Raw genomic sequence first — 15945 nt, 5'->3', positions numbered from 1 at the left:
CGTTCCCACTTGCCACCATCTGGACCGGGTCTTCCACGGAGTTGACCACTTCATCCCTACTGTCATCACTGCTGTCTCCATCACTGCCACCCCCTCTTCTCCTGAAACACACAGTCAGACACAGTGTTCCATCAACAGGCACAGGTAGTTCACAACATGAGAATGGCAGCTGTCAAGCTACTCTTATCTTTTGCAGCTTTCACTTGAGTCTGATACAACAATTCTAATACTTCCCTGTAAAATTCAGTAAATCTTGTAAGCTGCGTACATGAGAGCATATTCTAAAGGAAGAAAAGAAAGGGTCTAAAATAAGGCATTACCAACATAGGATACTTAACTTCAGTGTTCAGTAGGTGTTGTAGCGTGACTGACTTTTAAGTTGAACTGGTTACCTTGACAGTTGTTAGCGTTAATGGTAAAAAAAAGATCATCTGTAGGCAGCCTACCTTCTGGGCCTGGCACTGGCACTGCTGTTGTCATCAGAACCTGTTCTCGATACTCCGGTTTCACTGGCTTCACTCTCATCATCATCATCTATGAACTCATCCATGGAGTCATCATCATCGTATCTCACCTGAGGATTCAAGACATGCTGTTAACCACAGTGTGCTATCTCACTTCTGCAAAACCTACACATGGTACAGCAAACAGCCTACTTAAATGTCATCTAATCCTGGGACAGTAAAATTGTCTGTGGATTAACCAAACTTACCCTGTTCTCCTCCCTGATTGTGTTGAGTCTCAGCACCCAGGGGTGAGTCCACACTCGCATCAGGCTCTGTCAGGAGAAAACACAGCACACATACATTTGTAAAACAACTGCTGGGAATCAAAGTACATTTCTAGGCTTGTTAGCTGATTCCCGCAAGTGCAAACATGTTTCAATGAAGAAAATTCCATGCTGGAAGGTAGACTATGTTGCTTTGATATCTTACATATATGGCAACATTAGTACATAAAAGCCAAAGCCATAGTCGTGATAGCAGAAGTTGTGCCGTACAGACCTGGTAGTCTGAGAAGAGGCTGCTGGTTTTGACCCGCTGGGCGATGTTCTCTGCCCGTGTGGCGTTGTTCAGGAAGTGTTCGTACAACTGGATCTGCAGAGGACCCAGCCGCACCTTTATCACATACTCCGCCTTGGGAGACAGGAACTTGGTCAGGGCTGAATAGTCCCTTCTCTGTGGAAAACACACGGAACAGGGGCTTTAGTGAACAAAATTGTCAGTATTCAAGAGAGTAAAATTGAAGCAATTCAAGGGAGAGGAGCAACCAAACCAAGGGTAAGTGTTGAGTTTAAGAAGATATAAGATGAAAAGGGACATTCTAAATCTTCTTGAAGGTGGAAACTGTCTGAAATGTCACAGTTGAAGACTGGCCTTTTCCTCTGTTAAAAAAAATTGACATGTACAAGGACAACACAGTACAGTACCTGTACACATCCAGCCAGCAGCTGGTGCAGAATGTGAGCTCTTCTCTTCATCAGTTTCACATCGTACTGCGTGGAGTCTGACGCCTGCCCGTTGCTGATCGGGTTGGCAAAGCGGTTGCAGAACTCCTTCTTGGTACCAAGCAGGTTGGGCTTCACAAAGTTCACCATGCAGTGGTCTGGAGGACAGACAGTAGCATAGAAACCATAAATTGTTGACATGAATAAAGCATTAGTTATTTATGTATGTATCCTTGTATGCAGAACAATGCATCTGTAACATATATTGTAGCTACAGTGTTTGGCAGTGATACCAGTAAAAGAATGTATGTGTTTGACTCACATTCAGTCAGATTGTTCTGTAGTGGTGTTCCAGTGAGAACAATCCTCCTCTTGGTTTTGATGTCGTTCATGGCTTTGGAGATGGCTGTTGCCTCGTTCTTCAGAATGTGGCCTTCGTCACACACCACTATATCTGGACCTAGTGGAGTAGAGCAAAGTCATGGAGCTAAGTTTGGAGTAATCACTGGCTGATAGGACTTCTTATTTCTTAGATACTTAAACTGAAATAAACTCTCTTGCATCTGCCCTTTAGGAATTACTTGATCTAACAGTGCGAGATACTAGTTCTGCCAGTTCCACTTACAGTCAGAGAATCATAGTCACTGATGAAAGACAGCGTGAAAGTCATGTAAAGTGCCTTTCCAAAATGCAAAAAAATCGATGACATGGCAGGATTCAAACCCGTGACTTTTTGGTTCTGAGTCGAACACTCTGCTATCTGAAACATCTGACTCGGATACTTATCCAGTTGTTTGAATCCTGTTGTTTGTTATACTTAGCGGTATCGAAGAACTTTGAAAAAATGCCAACCTGGCTCGACGAGGGTCGTGTGGAATGACTCCCTCATCTTCTTGCTCTTGATGCGTTTGCCTGTGGACAGGTTCCTGAACATGTCGTACCCCATCAGCATGACCCCACCCTCTCTCTGCCACGCCTCCAGGGTGTACTTCCTGGTCTGGTTGGAGGTAATACTGGCCAGTTCCCATACCTGGGGGACAAAGAACGTTCATTATGTTTACTGAAGAAAAACATATTGTTTTTGCTCAGTTTCTTCTTCTTCTCCAAACAGTCATCTCTGACCTGGTCAATGACCTGAACCAGACCGTCTCTTACCATGGTAACGGGTGTTTGGGCTACATCATGTTGCAATTTTATAGTCTTTTAAAAACATGTAACTCCTACAGGGTGCCTCATTTGGTTGGATAGAATACTGGAAAGAAAATTCCCCCACCTAGGGGGCAAACAACAGCTTACTAGAGTTCTTGCAAGAGTACTGCTTTGTTCAGCTTGAATGCTAAGGCTTACTGCAAACCTTATTGACAATGCCCCCTTCCGAAATTTCTCATTAAATCAAGCATGGGAATGATTGCAGTTATTGTAACTGCATGTAGTACTATCATGTCAGATATCCATGTGTTATGTCCATGTTGGAAGAATGGACTTTTGGATTACAGACTAAAAAACTAAATTCAACATTGTTTAAGACCATCTCAAAACTGGAGTATTATGGAATCCAAGGCCCTACGCTGAATTGGTTAAAGGCTTTCCTGACCAACAGGGAGCAAACAGTAGTGGTTGAAGGGAAGGCGTCGGCTCCAGTTAAAGTAGCGTCTGGGGTCCCTCAAGGAACCGTCCTGGGGCCATTGCTCTTTCTCTTGTATATAAATGACCTACCAGATCAGCTTGACTCAAATGTGAGGTTATTTGCCGATGACTGTCTATTGTATGTAGAGCTTTCTACACAGACCGACTCACAACTTCTCCAAAAAGACCTGAACACCCTGGAAGAATGGCAAAGCAAATGGCTCATGCAGTTTAATCCCGAAAAATGCTACATTATGCACATAACAAACAAACGAACACCACATGCAACTAGCTACCAGTTTTGTGGTCAGGCTTTAGCAACCACAAAAATCCATCCGTATCTGGGCGTCACGCTGACAAGCGGACTGAAGTGGGGTGCACATGTTAATAATATCACAACTAAGGCGAAACAGACATTGGGAGTGATTAAACGTAATCTGTGGGCATGTCCAACGAGAGTAAAATCACTTGCATACACGTCACTTGTAAGACCGAACCTAGAATACGCTGCGACAGTATGGGATCCATATACAAAGAAAGACAAAGACAAATTGGAAAGGGTACAGAATCAAGCTGCAAGATTCTGTATGAACAACTATGTAAGAGGTGCTAGTGTCACGGAAATGAAAAGAAACCTACAGTGGACCTCACTTGAAGACAGAAGAAAGATGTCTAGACTATGCATGATGTACAAAATGACTAATAAACTGGTGGATGTCCCAACTACTAAGTACCTAATACCAGCTCAGAAGAGAACAAGAAATAGCCACGCATTCAAGTACCAGAGTTATCAACCAAGGATTGAGGTGTTCAAGAATTCATTCTTTCCTAGAACTATCGCAGAGTGGAACTCACTGTCACCAAGTACAGTAGGGGCACTGTCAATAGATAGCTTTAAACAATGTCTAGAGCTAGAAGTTCAAGGGTTAGGTGTAACAAGTCGATCGGTGTAATATAGCCAGCTGCCGCCGCGCCGCGTGCCTGCGAAGCTGGTGTGTTACGCCGAAAGGCGGTTATACCGGCTATACAGATACAGATACAGATACCATAGATGTGAACAACTTAAAAAACAAACAAAAACTGTATCCACTCACGTCTAGTTGGTCCTCCTCGTCTAGCCACATCTCAAACTCTTTTTTCCAGTTGAGGACTGTGTTGATGGGGCACACCACCAGACAGGTCTTTATATCAGGCAGGGCGTCAGACATGATCACCGTATGAACAAGGGTAACAACCTGGGCAGGCAACAGACTTTGGTTAAAAGGGAGATCAAGTAATGCTGTGCAATTATATACCATGATGGCAGGACAAAACAGAGTTTGTTTATATCAAAAGCAGGGAACACAACACTAGTTGTTAAGAATGGGTACTGCATGATGAAGTGCATCCTTACCTGTAGTGTTTTTCCCAGGCCCATACAGTGTGCCAGGATAGCCCCTGAACCTTCTTCCTTGTTCCCCTTCTCAACTGTTTCATACAAGGAGTCCCACAGAAAGCGAACACCTGCAATATAACACAGCATACACAAAAAATGTGGCATATATAAAAAGGTAACGATCTTCCCAACAACCTCTGCTTGTATAGTAAATTGCAGTACTGAAGGTGTTGATAAAATATGACTTTATTACCTTCGCCAAGAAGGTTATGTTTTCAGGGGCGTTCGTGTATGTGTGTGTGTGTGTGTGTGTCTGTCTGTCTGTCTGTCTGTCTGTAAACACGATAACTTGAGAAGGCCTTGATGGATTGTCTTGATACTTGGTAGGTGGGTAGGTCTTGATGAGACCTCAAAATGATTAGATTTTGGACCCCCTAGCGGCTTGTTATGGTACTGCAGCTGAACTTCCGGTTTTGGTATCTCATGATCTAGACATGCTATGGTGATGAAATTTAAATGGTAGGTAGCTCTTGTGCTGGCAAAGAAGTGACGTGAGTTTAGGCCCCCTAGCGGCTTGCTCTGGAACTGCAGGGATAAATTCTTGAAAATATTCAAAAGGGGATAACTCAAGAACCGGTTGACGGATCGTCGTGATTTTTGGTATGTAGGTAGCTTACGTGATGCTTGATATAATTATGTGACAATTATGCAAATATGGATGTAATTTGCATAATTTATGGGGAAATTCTATAAATCAGCTGCATTCCATGATAGGACAATTGAAGCTTGTGACATTGGTAATTGACAACGAGAGAAACACAAGAAGATGTTGATTATGTTAATAATGACTTAATTTGCATAATTCATGAGAAAATTTTATAATTATGTAATGATAACTGCCTGGAATTTCATACTTGTGGTATTTGAAGTTAAATTGAGGTGAACATCATTAAGCATAATTTATTCAAATCAGGACCTCATTTGCATAATTATTAGGAAATGCTAGAATGCATTGTTTGTTAATATAAGACTGTCTTTTGGTTGAGATTATGATAAAATGATATAATTCATGAAAATTAGGTTCCTATTTCTTAAATCAGGGGGGAATACTAGTAATCTAATCTAAACTTTGTCAGTCATAAAGATTAACATCATTTGGCGAAGGTATGAGATCGGGGAACTCTAGTTACTGTTGGACCAACTTTTGTAAAAGTTCTGAAGTAGAAAAATAGTAATAGTCATACCTTCCACCTGGTGAGGCTTCAGCTTGCGGCACAGTCGTCGGTCCACTTCTATCAGTGGTGATTTGGTTTTAGGGTCTTTCTCCAGAATGAGACGGGTCGTGATGGGACACTTGACAGGTGAAGACTCGTCTATTTCCACCTGCTCCACCTGGAAAACACCCTTTGTCGTCAGGTGTAACCAGAGTGGGGAGAGTTAGAACGTGGACAGGGCATTCCATGCAAAAATGCCCGTGGTTGCAGGCTTGCAGGGTTAAGAGATACAGCATGCATGCATACATGAAACTACTTTAAGCCTGGACATATGCACCTAGGAATGTAACATGCAGTCAAGAGCTTAGAAACCCAATGGCATGTAACTACCGGTAGTCCATGAAAGAGTAGTTAAGTGACAAGGAATGAGCAGCATCTTTCCTGATGCCTTATAATACTATAGGACAGAAAAAGAAGCTTTTCTACACAAAAAAGGTTACAAATGATGACAGCTAACTTATTGATAAAGCTTGGTTTCACAGGAAGCAACAAGACTGTTTTATCCAACTTCCCTTGGCACACATATTGTGACAGTTGGTGAAAGTACCTATAACATGCAGTCATGTGCTTAGAAACCCAATGACATGTAACTAGTCCATAACAGAGTGGTTAAGTGGCAAAGCACAGGCAGCATGAACAGAGAAGTTCCCTTTCCAATTCCTTATACTACAAGACAGAAAGACAGCTTGTCTACACAAGTACAAAACGAAAAATGTTACATGTTATTGACAGAGTTTGGTTTCACAGGAAGCAAGAAGACTCTGATGTGACACAATATTATGTGACACATATTGTAACAGTTAGTGAAATTATCTATATAGTAGACAGTACAGAGACTTGAGGTGTAATGCAAGGAAGTGTGATGCTTACCTCGCCTTCTTCCTGTCTGGATGCCAGGCGTTTCCGCCGCTCCTCTTCAGCTTTAGCAGCCTGCTTCGTCTCATCCTTCAGTTTCTTGTCATCCCACACCTTCCGAATTTTTTTGCGACTTTCCTTCTTCTTCTTTTTGTCTCCCTGAAAAGAAAAGGGTGCAAAAATTACTGCTACCTTCTTTTAATGTGCTTTATGGTTTTCAGTAGTTAAGTAGTATAGGAGGTAAGAAATTTTGCAGCCTTCTAATATACCCTTGTTACTCCAAAAACAAATGAAAAAATCCCTGGAAAAATCATTCAAGTGCATACCGAGTACAAACTTACAGTCTACACATACACAAGAAAAGTGATAAAAAGCAGCAGTACGACAGAAGTTCAACTTTAAAGTACCTCAGAACCTGAGTATTCTGATGAATGTTGTGAAGCTTCTGAATCTGAGTCATCAATCTTTATACGTCTCCTCTTCTTCTTTCCTTTCCCCTTCCTGTAACTCCTGGAGTCATTGTCCTCATCTGTGACTGTTTTCTTACTCCTGGTGCGACGACTGACCCCAGCAGTGGACGAGCCGTCATCACTTCCACTCGAGCCATCGCCACTACTCTGGCTGCTCTTCTTGCTGGCTGCACGTTTTCTTTTTCTGGCTGACTTTTTGCTCCCATCCGTGTCACTGGACTCTAGTCTGATGCGAAGAAGGGGATGTTGCTTCCTTGACTTCTTCTTTGGCAAGATTTCTTCTTCCTCATCTTCATCTGTACCACTTTCTCCTTCCTTAGCCTTCTTCTCGGCCACCTCTTTCTTCTTTCTGGTTTTCTTCTCCTTCTTTTTGGCCGAGTCAGAGTTTTCTGAACTTGAATCTTCGTCATCATCCATGTCAGCTAACAGCTTCTTCTTGGCCGCAGCATTTTCAGGGTTCTCATCATCTGTGTCATCATTGCCGGCAGCTCCATCATTCAGGTCCCCATCTCCTTCTGCAAACATGTCCTCACTGTGGTAACCCTCTTCATCATCATCAACACCATCATCATCACCTGTATTGTTCCCATCAGAGGAACTGGAGTCATCTTTGTCAGACTTTTTCTTTCTTTCCTTCTTATCTTTCTTTCCACCTTTCTTCTCCTTCTTAATACTTTTCCCCTTCTTATCATCCTCTTCATTTTCTTCCTCCTTTTTCTCCTTCTTAGTACCTTTCCCCTTCTTATCATCCTCTTCATTTTCTTCTTCAGAGTCTTCCTCTTTCCTCTTCTTTTTTGATGAGCCTTTACTTCTCAGGGCTTTCTTTTCCAGGTCAGATATCTCCTTGTCTGTGTCGGACAGATCTGAATCGTCTTGTCTCTTTTTCCTTCCTTTCCGTGGAGACTTGGTGGTGCTGTCTGCTTCTTGTTTCCTGCTGCGGAGAGATCGTCTGGGCTCGTTGCTCTCTGATGTTTCATCTTCATCTGATGCCATGCTAGTTCGACTGGCCCGCTTTGGAGTGGTCTTTTGGACTCTCGACCTCTTTTGACTAGAGTTTGGAGTCTCTGAGTTGCTCTTACTTTTCCGTTTTGATGGTGAATACTCTTCACCACTGTCATTGTTTTCTGATTCACTATCCATTTCAGTGGATTCGTCCATCATCGCAGCTCTTAGGGCTGCTTCTGACGCAACATCTTCCTCTGTCCTGTCTGCTTTCCCCTTTCCTCTTAGTTGCCTTTTCTCACCGTCCTTGTCTGTCGCACTCTCAGCTTCGTCTGCTGAAGAGTTTTTACCTTGCTTGCTGCGTTTGGCATCTTCACTCTTGTTCTCGAACGCAAGCTTACGCTTTGTGGCCGACTTGGCTTCATCATCTGGAACATCGCTGTCTTTGGTCCCATCCTCTATATCATCCCCAGCTATGCCGTTCTGTACTGGCTGGACATCTCCATCTGTGAGATCTACATCAGCTACGTCAGATGCTGGTTTATCATCATTTGCATTGGTAGTGCTGTTTGCCAGTTGATCAGCACTTACCACTCCCACAGGAACAGCTCCCACAGGACTCACAGGGATACCCTGCGGATCCTGGTCCAGAAGTTCTTGTGCTATCTTTTGAATGGTGGCTATCTTCTGTACTGCGCTGTTGATCAGCGGTTGTGCCTTTTTTAACTGTTCTTTCAAGGCGTCAGTCAGCACAGGCTGGGCCTGGTTAAAGAGCAGGTAGTTGGTTTTGGTCGCATTCTTTCCTGTAAGGTAGGCATGTCTCTGTTGGAGGGACTCCAGGAACGTGTGCATGTGCAGCACAGAAGTGAGAATGTTGTGAGACGTGGAGGAGAAATCCGGTGTGACCACCAGAGAGGGAGCTCTAACGACGTTCACTCCCGGAGCGGGTACTACTGGAGAAGCATACACAACTGGCTGGCTGACGAGCGGCCTAGATTGCTGCATTACCGGCTGTGGTTGGCCAATAACCGGCGAATTCCGCTTTCCGTATCTTCTGTCCGGCCGTCTGAGCATCTCCTGTTGCTGTTCTAGCGGCAGTTGTCTGATCTGGGCCAACGTCATCCTTTTAGACGGATCAATAGGCACTGTTATAGGCTGGGGAGCTATCTCAACCTTAACCGGTTCCACAGGTTTAGGAGTTCCTTTGATTTCTGAGACCACCTGGACGTCGTCTGAGTCGTCCTGAGACTCCTTTCCCTGAGCCTGCTTCTTCGCTGATTCCTCTTTCTTGGCTTTGCTGATCCGCTTCTGCTTCTGTCTCTCCTGTTCGCTGACCTCCATGACCTGGTCGCAGGTGGAGATGAGGTCCGACAGGTGGAAGGGGTCGCACATGTAGCAGCGCCACTCGTCCGAGTCGTTGATCTCTGTGAGTTCCCTCCGTCCCAGGTTGCGCTTGATGCAGGCCTTACAGAAAGCGTTGGTGCAGAAGTCACAGCAGAGCAGGTTTCCACCTTCTGCACACCACCTGGAACATAACATATACATACACATTCAATAAAAAAAAAGCATTTGACTAAAAAAAACAGCAACAAGAAGGGGAAATACATATGGGCAAAAGGGGAACTTTAACTGTAGATGCATGTTTTTTAAACTTTTTTTTGATAATAAAATGCTACCCAATGTGCCCAAAATTGCAGAAATTATCCATGTATGAAATCTAACTAAGAAATTCTGTTTGCAAAGCAATGCCTTCTCGAATATAAGTCTATTAATCTTATGTCAGAGGTGATATGGAAGAAAGGTTTGTTCTGACCTGCACTGCTCGTCTATTCCATTCTCATCCTTGTCGAAGTTATCACTGCGGTAGTAGTTATAGCACCGCTGTGGAAGAGATGCCAGTCAGTAATGGCTAGAACTGACAGCTAATGAGCTCATGCATAACAAAAAAAAACTACTGCAACTTCTTTACTCTCAAGTTTAGAATGTTTTGAATTTATCCTGTCAATTCAAAATGATACAGACAATGCATTTACATATAAAATCTGGTAAACATTCTAGTACTACTGTAGTTAAGTTTTCTCATAGGCTATTCAGACTCTAAATTCAAAATCTACTACAGGACAAATTACGGAGATAACTACCAAGTACAATGTCAACAGGTGTCTATACATTTTATGTATAGAACAATAGTCTGTGTTTAAAGCCTTGCACGTCAATGTGACTAACAGAAATTTATCAGTAAATGTTAGGTTTATGTACAAGTGCAAACTGCTTGCTGTCCTCTCACCTTACATATAAGAACCTTCAGAGCTGGATGCCGTTTGCAGGTACCAGGCAGGGAAGGGAAGATCTGACCACCACATGCTGTACAGTGGTAAATCTGGTCCACGCTGCCTACTGGAGAATAATACAACAAAATACACATCAATAGGATAACTTTTGTAAAATTATGGTCAAGTTTCCAGCTATTATAGCTTAAAGTAAAGAAAAATCTTTATATAAAGAAAGATTTTAGAGGACCACCTCTTGTAAAAACCTTTAAGTTAGGAAAGTTGCCAATTAGTCAGAAAGGCAGTCCTTTTAGTGCTTTAGTAACCCAGCTACCAATTGTAATGAGTCAATTAAAAGTTAGCTTATGTGAAAAGCTACATAATGACTTAAGTGTCTACCACTAGTACAGGTGACTCACCATCATCCAATCCTTGCAAGCAAACCACAAGACAAGACAAAACCATCAGCATCAAATACAGCTCACAGTTAGAAGGAAGAATATTGTGAATGTAATAAAACACTAATGGGGATCCCAATAAAACAAAACAAACAAACAACAAAGAAATAAACAAAACCAAAGGATTTCCTACTGTGGTAACACAACTTAACAGCACATTTCTTTTTAGTTGCTGTCTTGTCCTTTAAGTTAGTAGTTACATTTGAGATTAGATCTTTTGTAACTGTTTCATAATATGCATAATATCTCTGGTGAAATGGTTATGAATCTGATAATATGAAAAAAGATTGTGTGCTAGCCTACCTGTTATCTTAGTAGTGGGCGTGGCACCTGCTTCTGCTTCTCTTTTATGTTTCCTGCTAAACTCAGGCCCTCTGAACACTCCCCTGTCATCAACAACTGCCTCTGGTTCAACAATCACTGTGCCTGGAAAGCAAACAGAGAATAGCCTTCTTTGTACACATGATGTTCACATACGTAACCTGAAAACCGTGATAATGAAGCTATAATTAATCACTATTTTTTCATTCATCATTATTCATATAAAAATGTACAGAATCATTCATTCATCAAAGAAAGAAAGATTCTAGATGACCATTTCTTGTCAGAAACTTAGGAAAGCAAAAGTGACACATTTAAAGTTAGAACATCACAATAATGAATAGTGTTTACATCATCTTGGGTACAAAAATGGGTATTGGCAGTTAACCCAGCAGCTATACAGATAGATAATCAATAAAAACAAACAGAGAGATATACTCCACTTCTGAAATCCTGTGAATCTTCATGGCGCCATTATTGGCGTTCAAGTATTTGTTTTGTGTATTCCTACATTTTCTCTCTCTGTCTCACCTTCAGGCAGCTCTTCTGGTGCTGCATCCTTGTTGCCTTTTGTCCTGGGTGTGGCAGGAGGTGTCTTTGTTTTTTGTACCACTGCTTCTTTCTTCTCTTCCCTCACTTCCTGCTGATCTTTCGTAGCTTTCCTCATGGCCTCAAGTACAGCATCGGCATCTTTCAAGACAAAAAACACAACAGGCTATTACATCTTGAGTTTGATTTCCAATGCATCCCACTACACGGTTTTATGTACTACGGGTATCTTATAACATCTAGAGAAAGTGGCCAAGATATCTTACTGTTTGTACTGTCTTCTATCTTGGCACTCTGTATACCTTGACTAACTGACGACTCTGGAAAGACAATGGCAAAGCTCTGGTAGTCAAATCTCATTAGAAATGCTATCCTTTTCAGGGGTGATATGAAGACAAAACTCCCAGTAATCAAATATACAGTACTCTTAACATGCAAGGGAGCATTCTCCTATGATAAATGGGTATGTTAAAATAGTTACAATGATGCAGGTACAGATAGTGATGGCAACATAACATACTATGGGGAGCAGGTGTATTCAGAATAATGAATCTAGAAGATTTCTTTTTGAATTTTCATCCTAGCTGGTACAGATAGAGTGATGCCAACATAACATACTATTATGGGGAACAGGTGTATTTAGAATAATGAATCTACAAGATTGCTTTTTGAATTTTTATCTGTAAGACAATCTTACCAATATCATCGTTGCTTTCCGTACCAGGTGGGTCAGACTCCTCATCTGAGGCTACCTGTCGTACCACCTTAGTGGGCTTCCTGTAGGAAGTATGGAAATTAGCTGATAAGACGGCAGTTTTTCACAATTTTATCACAGCTGTGTGTTAGGATTTATGTCTAAACTGATTATACAAAAGAGAAAGGTACATGTTCAATATTTCCTTGGTACTGAAAAACATATTTTCTGTCATAAATATTCTATATTAAAGCATGTAATTTCCCATGAAAAATATGTGTAGATATATAAATAAAGAACGAAGCTAAGGTAAACATAGATAAGTTAATCAAGCTCAGGTAACACTAAACATTGCAAACTAGTGCTATGACACATAATCATTGTACCTTTACAGTGCAGCTTTCTGCCAATTTTGTAACATAATTCCATGTATCCCACTTCGTAACTACAGCATTTGGGCCTTAATCCACAATCTAGATCTGAATTGTTCAACAAGCTTCATAGGCACACTGAATGACCTAAACTATTCATGTCTGAATCTGATTGGGAAAGAAACATAATATTATGGTCTTATATCACAACAGGTTAGTCAAACACATGCAGGCCTGGACGCCTGGTATATGAACAAACATGGTACATTTTGCTATTGCAGAATACCGGTAAAGGGTACTCCAAGAGTCAAACAACAAACATTACCCTAAAGCACAGAATATGTACTACCAGTGTACAGACCATTACTGGAGGTATGGAAAGATTAACAACAAGAAAGGACTAGAAAGATATCATACCAATCTGATCTATCATGGCTATTCCACTCACTTTTGCAGCATAAGGCAACTTGACAAGGAGATAGGACAGTAAAAGGTGCAGTTACCTTCGTGATGCGCCTGTTTTAACCATGGTGCCGGTGGAAGTGGACAGAAGGTCGCTGTCTGTGCCCGATGATGGTGGGGGGGAGCCCTCTTCCTGCAGCTTCTGCACTATGGAGTCAAGGTTGAATCTGGGAAGGAACAAGAAAACTTATGAAATAAAAATGTTTTTGTTGTATCATGTATGGCATAACTGTTTGACTGCCTCAAGCTATAACACACTGGTCTTGTACAGTTAGTACATGCTGCAAAATACAATGGACTAATTGATTTGTACACCTCAATCAGTCAACTTGCATTAGTGGACTTTGTATGAACGATTAAAATGGCAAGGGTAACAAAGCAGTGACAGAAAAAAATAATTTTTGCTGACTTCCCCTGGAAAACACTGGCGGACCATACCTGTACATGTCTTACACAATGAATGAGATTTTCACTTTGTAATGCTATGTATATAGGTTCTACAAAACAAATCAGCATCCATGAATTCATGTAAACGGTACATTATAATTCATAGCAGTCTCTGTATTACACAATATTACCTGGAAACCAAATGCTACACAAAGACCAAAGCCAGGGCAAAACTGTAGATATACATATAAATTAAAATATTTATATATTAATATAATATATAAGTATATTTCAAGATTAAATATTTGGCAACATTGCTATATAATATCAAACCCTTCTCATGTTTATAGTCTTTTAGAGTAGAAACTGTAATCTGTGTGACTGAGGTGTTCTGTTAGTTATAAACAATGGATGTGCACAGAAATACTTGATTTGTGACATGGTAGCCCAGGGTGACAAGTTCAGAGAAGTACAAAAAGATTTCAGTAATCTAAATTATGGCCATGAAACAAACTAAGTAACTACCTGTGACTTTGTTGTGTATTAGATTCTACAGTACTTAGTAATATGTTACCAAAGTATTGTTGTGATGTTCATAATTTTATTTAACCAAGGACATGGACAGTTATATTAATCTTTCTCCACCTTTGATACTGAATTTAATTTAGTACTATTTGCAGACAAGTTTTGAGTGACCTGCCAGGTTACAAAATTACCTATGTTGTGAATAATCCAAGCTAAACCATAGTTTTTTTCCAACTTCCCTATTTTCTAGCGGTCGTTATGACACACCTTGTTTCATACCTAGTGCTACTAAACCACAAAACATGTGAATAAGTGACTGCTACCTGAAGCATCCATTCAAACGGGGGGAAAAGAAACCCCCAAAATTATCTCCGTTACAGATTTGGTGTGTCAAACTGTTCAAAACCTGAGGAAAAACTACCCGGCATTTTTACCGACCTAATTAATTCTTCTTTGTTCGCTCGTGGGCGAAAACGTGTACCGACCGGCATTTCACGTTAGGTTGAAAATTGTCGCCATTTTAGCCACCGATTTTCTACCTGAGGCGACCTGAGGGCTACCGAGGCAAACTCGGGAGCAAAAATCACGACTCACCTGTAGTTTTAGGGGGAGAAATCGGCGATCTGACGGAAAATGCCGGTAAGGTTTCCAAACGACAGCAGGGTCAGGAGTTTTGGCGCGAGACAGGAGGGGTTTACGGGTCATGAACCCGTTTGTTTGGCGGGACATACAAATGACGTCTCACAAATATCGCCCTTTTCAAAACAATCCCCCCGTTAGCCCCTTCTCTTCAACATGAAGTAACAACACGAAGACGTATTTTCCTCATATATGCCATAGTTTTTCGTGGTAACATTTGTAAACCGAGTCTGAGGAACTTGTCGTCGGCAAGAAAAAGTAGTGCGATCCACAAATTTATGCAAATGTGCCTTCTCCTACAGGAAGGCAAATTAGGAAGTCTATACGGGCTTTCAAAATGCCGAATCGCATTGAAATTTTGATCGAAAACGACATTCATATGCCAATTAGCCTTCCTGGCCATTGTAAAAAGTCAAAGTCTATGTTGTTATGATTTTATGGAAACGAGAAGCAAATATTTTATCGATTAAAATTTATGCAAAGCCTGCGGGACAAACGTCGTATGAACCAAATCTTGAGACTTACCCCCTAGACTTTCCCTTCTCTGCCATATTTGCCCGTCCTAGCCGAGAAAGAACATGGTGACCACTTGGTGAAAATCCTCTTGTGAAAGCCCATCAAATTCCTTACAGAATAGTGCAAATTTGACTTATTTTATCAACAGTTGATGGTATCTTCCTGTTTATACTGAGCGCTGGAGCTCCCCCGGTAGGTTTTCACAGTCTAGACTCACGTTACGTGGATATGCAAATTTCGGATGTCAGGATCGACAAGGCGACATCGTGATTGGACGACCAGAAAATTTACGCATAAATTTGCATTTCGCACCCATTTGTCAAGATGATAAAGGCGATGCTCTATGTAAATAATTAATATTTACATTTTGTCATCTTTCTTGGTCACCAACATTTTATTATTATTAATTTGCATTTGCAAAATATTGTGGTCGCGAGATATTAATTATGCTCAGTGACGTAATTTTCATCAAAGGACAACAATCACCTAACGTGTGATACTCAACCTGTCAATTTAGTAAAATTTCATTTTGAAAAATAAGCTTCTTTTAATTTTGTTTTCGTTATGTGCCTTACCTACGTGTGGGTCCTGCGATCAATATTTTCCCTAGTGCATTCCGCGTTTTGCCTGTTGAAACGCGTAGTTCATTTTCAACCTCTCGTTTGTTAGGGCCCCAGTGACGTAATGAGATCCAGATTGAACCGGTTCAAACTGGCGGTATAATGAGCCGATTTGCATCCATTTCAGCCGCGTTTCCCGTGTAA

At 41.3% G+C, this 15945-nt stretch overlaps 1 protein-coding gene across 1 annotated transcript in view; it reads right to left on the bottom strand.

Annotated features, from left to right (window-relative positions):
- Positions 1-15433, bottom strand: part of LOC109467911 (transcriptional regulator ATRX-like) — a 23204-nt gene extending 7771 nt beyond the window's left edge. Inside the window, exons 1-17 of the mRNA XM_019766036.1 lie at positions 15191-15433; positions 13156-13281; positions 12285-12364; positions 11854-11907; positions 11570-11728; positions 11021-11143; positions 10277-10386; positions 9803-9870; positions 6985-9514; positions 6593-6736; positions 5693-5852; positions 4467-4576; positions 4168-4308; positions 2300-2477; positions 1770-1907; positions 1430-1605; positions 1045-1178 (exon numbers count right to left, since the gene is read on the bottom strand). Of these exons, the coding sequence (XP_019621595.1) occupies positions 1045-1178; positions 1430-1605; positions 1770-1907; positions 2300-2477; positions 4168-4308; positions 4467-4576; positions 5693-5852; positions 6593-6736; positions 6985-9514; positions 9803-9870; positions 10277-10386; positions 11021-11143; positions 11570-11728; positions 11854-11907; positions 12285-12364; positions 13156-13281; positions 15191-15216 (4457 nt within the window). The 5' untranslated portion in view covers positions 15217-15433. The remainder of the gene's footprint in view (positions 1-1044; positions 1179-1429; positions 1606-1769; positions 1908-2299; positions 2478-4167; positions 4309-4466; positions 4577-5692; positions 5853-6592; positions 6737-6984; positions 9515-9802; positions 9871-10276; positions 10387-11020; positions 11144-11569; positions 11729-11853; positions 11908-12284; positions 12365-13155; positions 13282-15190) is intronic.
- Between the last annotated feature and the right edge of the window lie 512 nt (positions 15434-15945).

The sequence above is a fragment of the Branchiostoma belcheri genome, unplaced genomic scaffold, assembly GCF_001625305.1.
Source record: "Branchiostoma belcheri isolate BF01 breed outbred unplaced genomic scaffold, Haploidv18h27 scaffold19, whole genome shotgun sequence".
Classification (NCBI taxonomy): Eukaryota; Metazoa; Chordata; class Leptocardii; order Amphioxiformes; family Branchiostomatidae; genus Branchiostoma; species Branchiostoma belcheri.
Note: the sequence above shows the minus strand (reverse complement) of the source record. Positions and strands in the feature narration are given on the sequence as shown.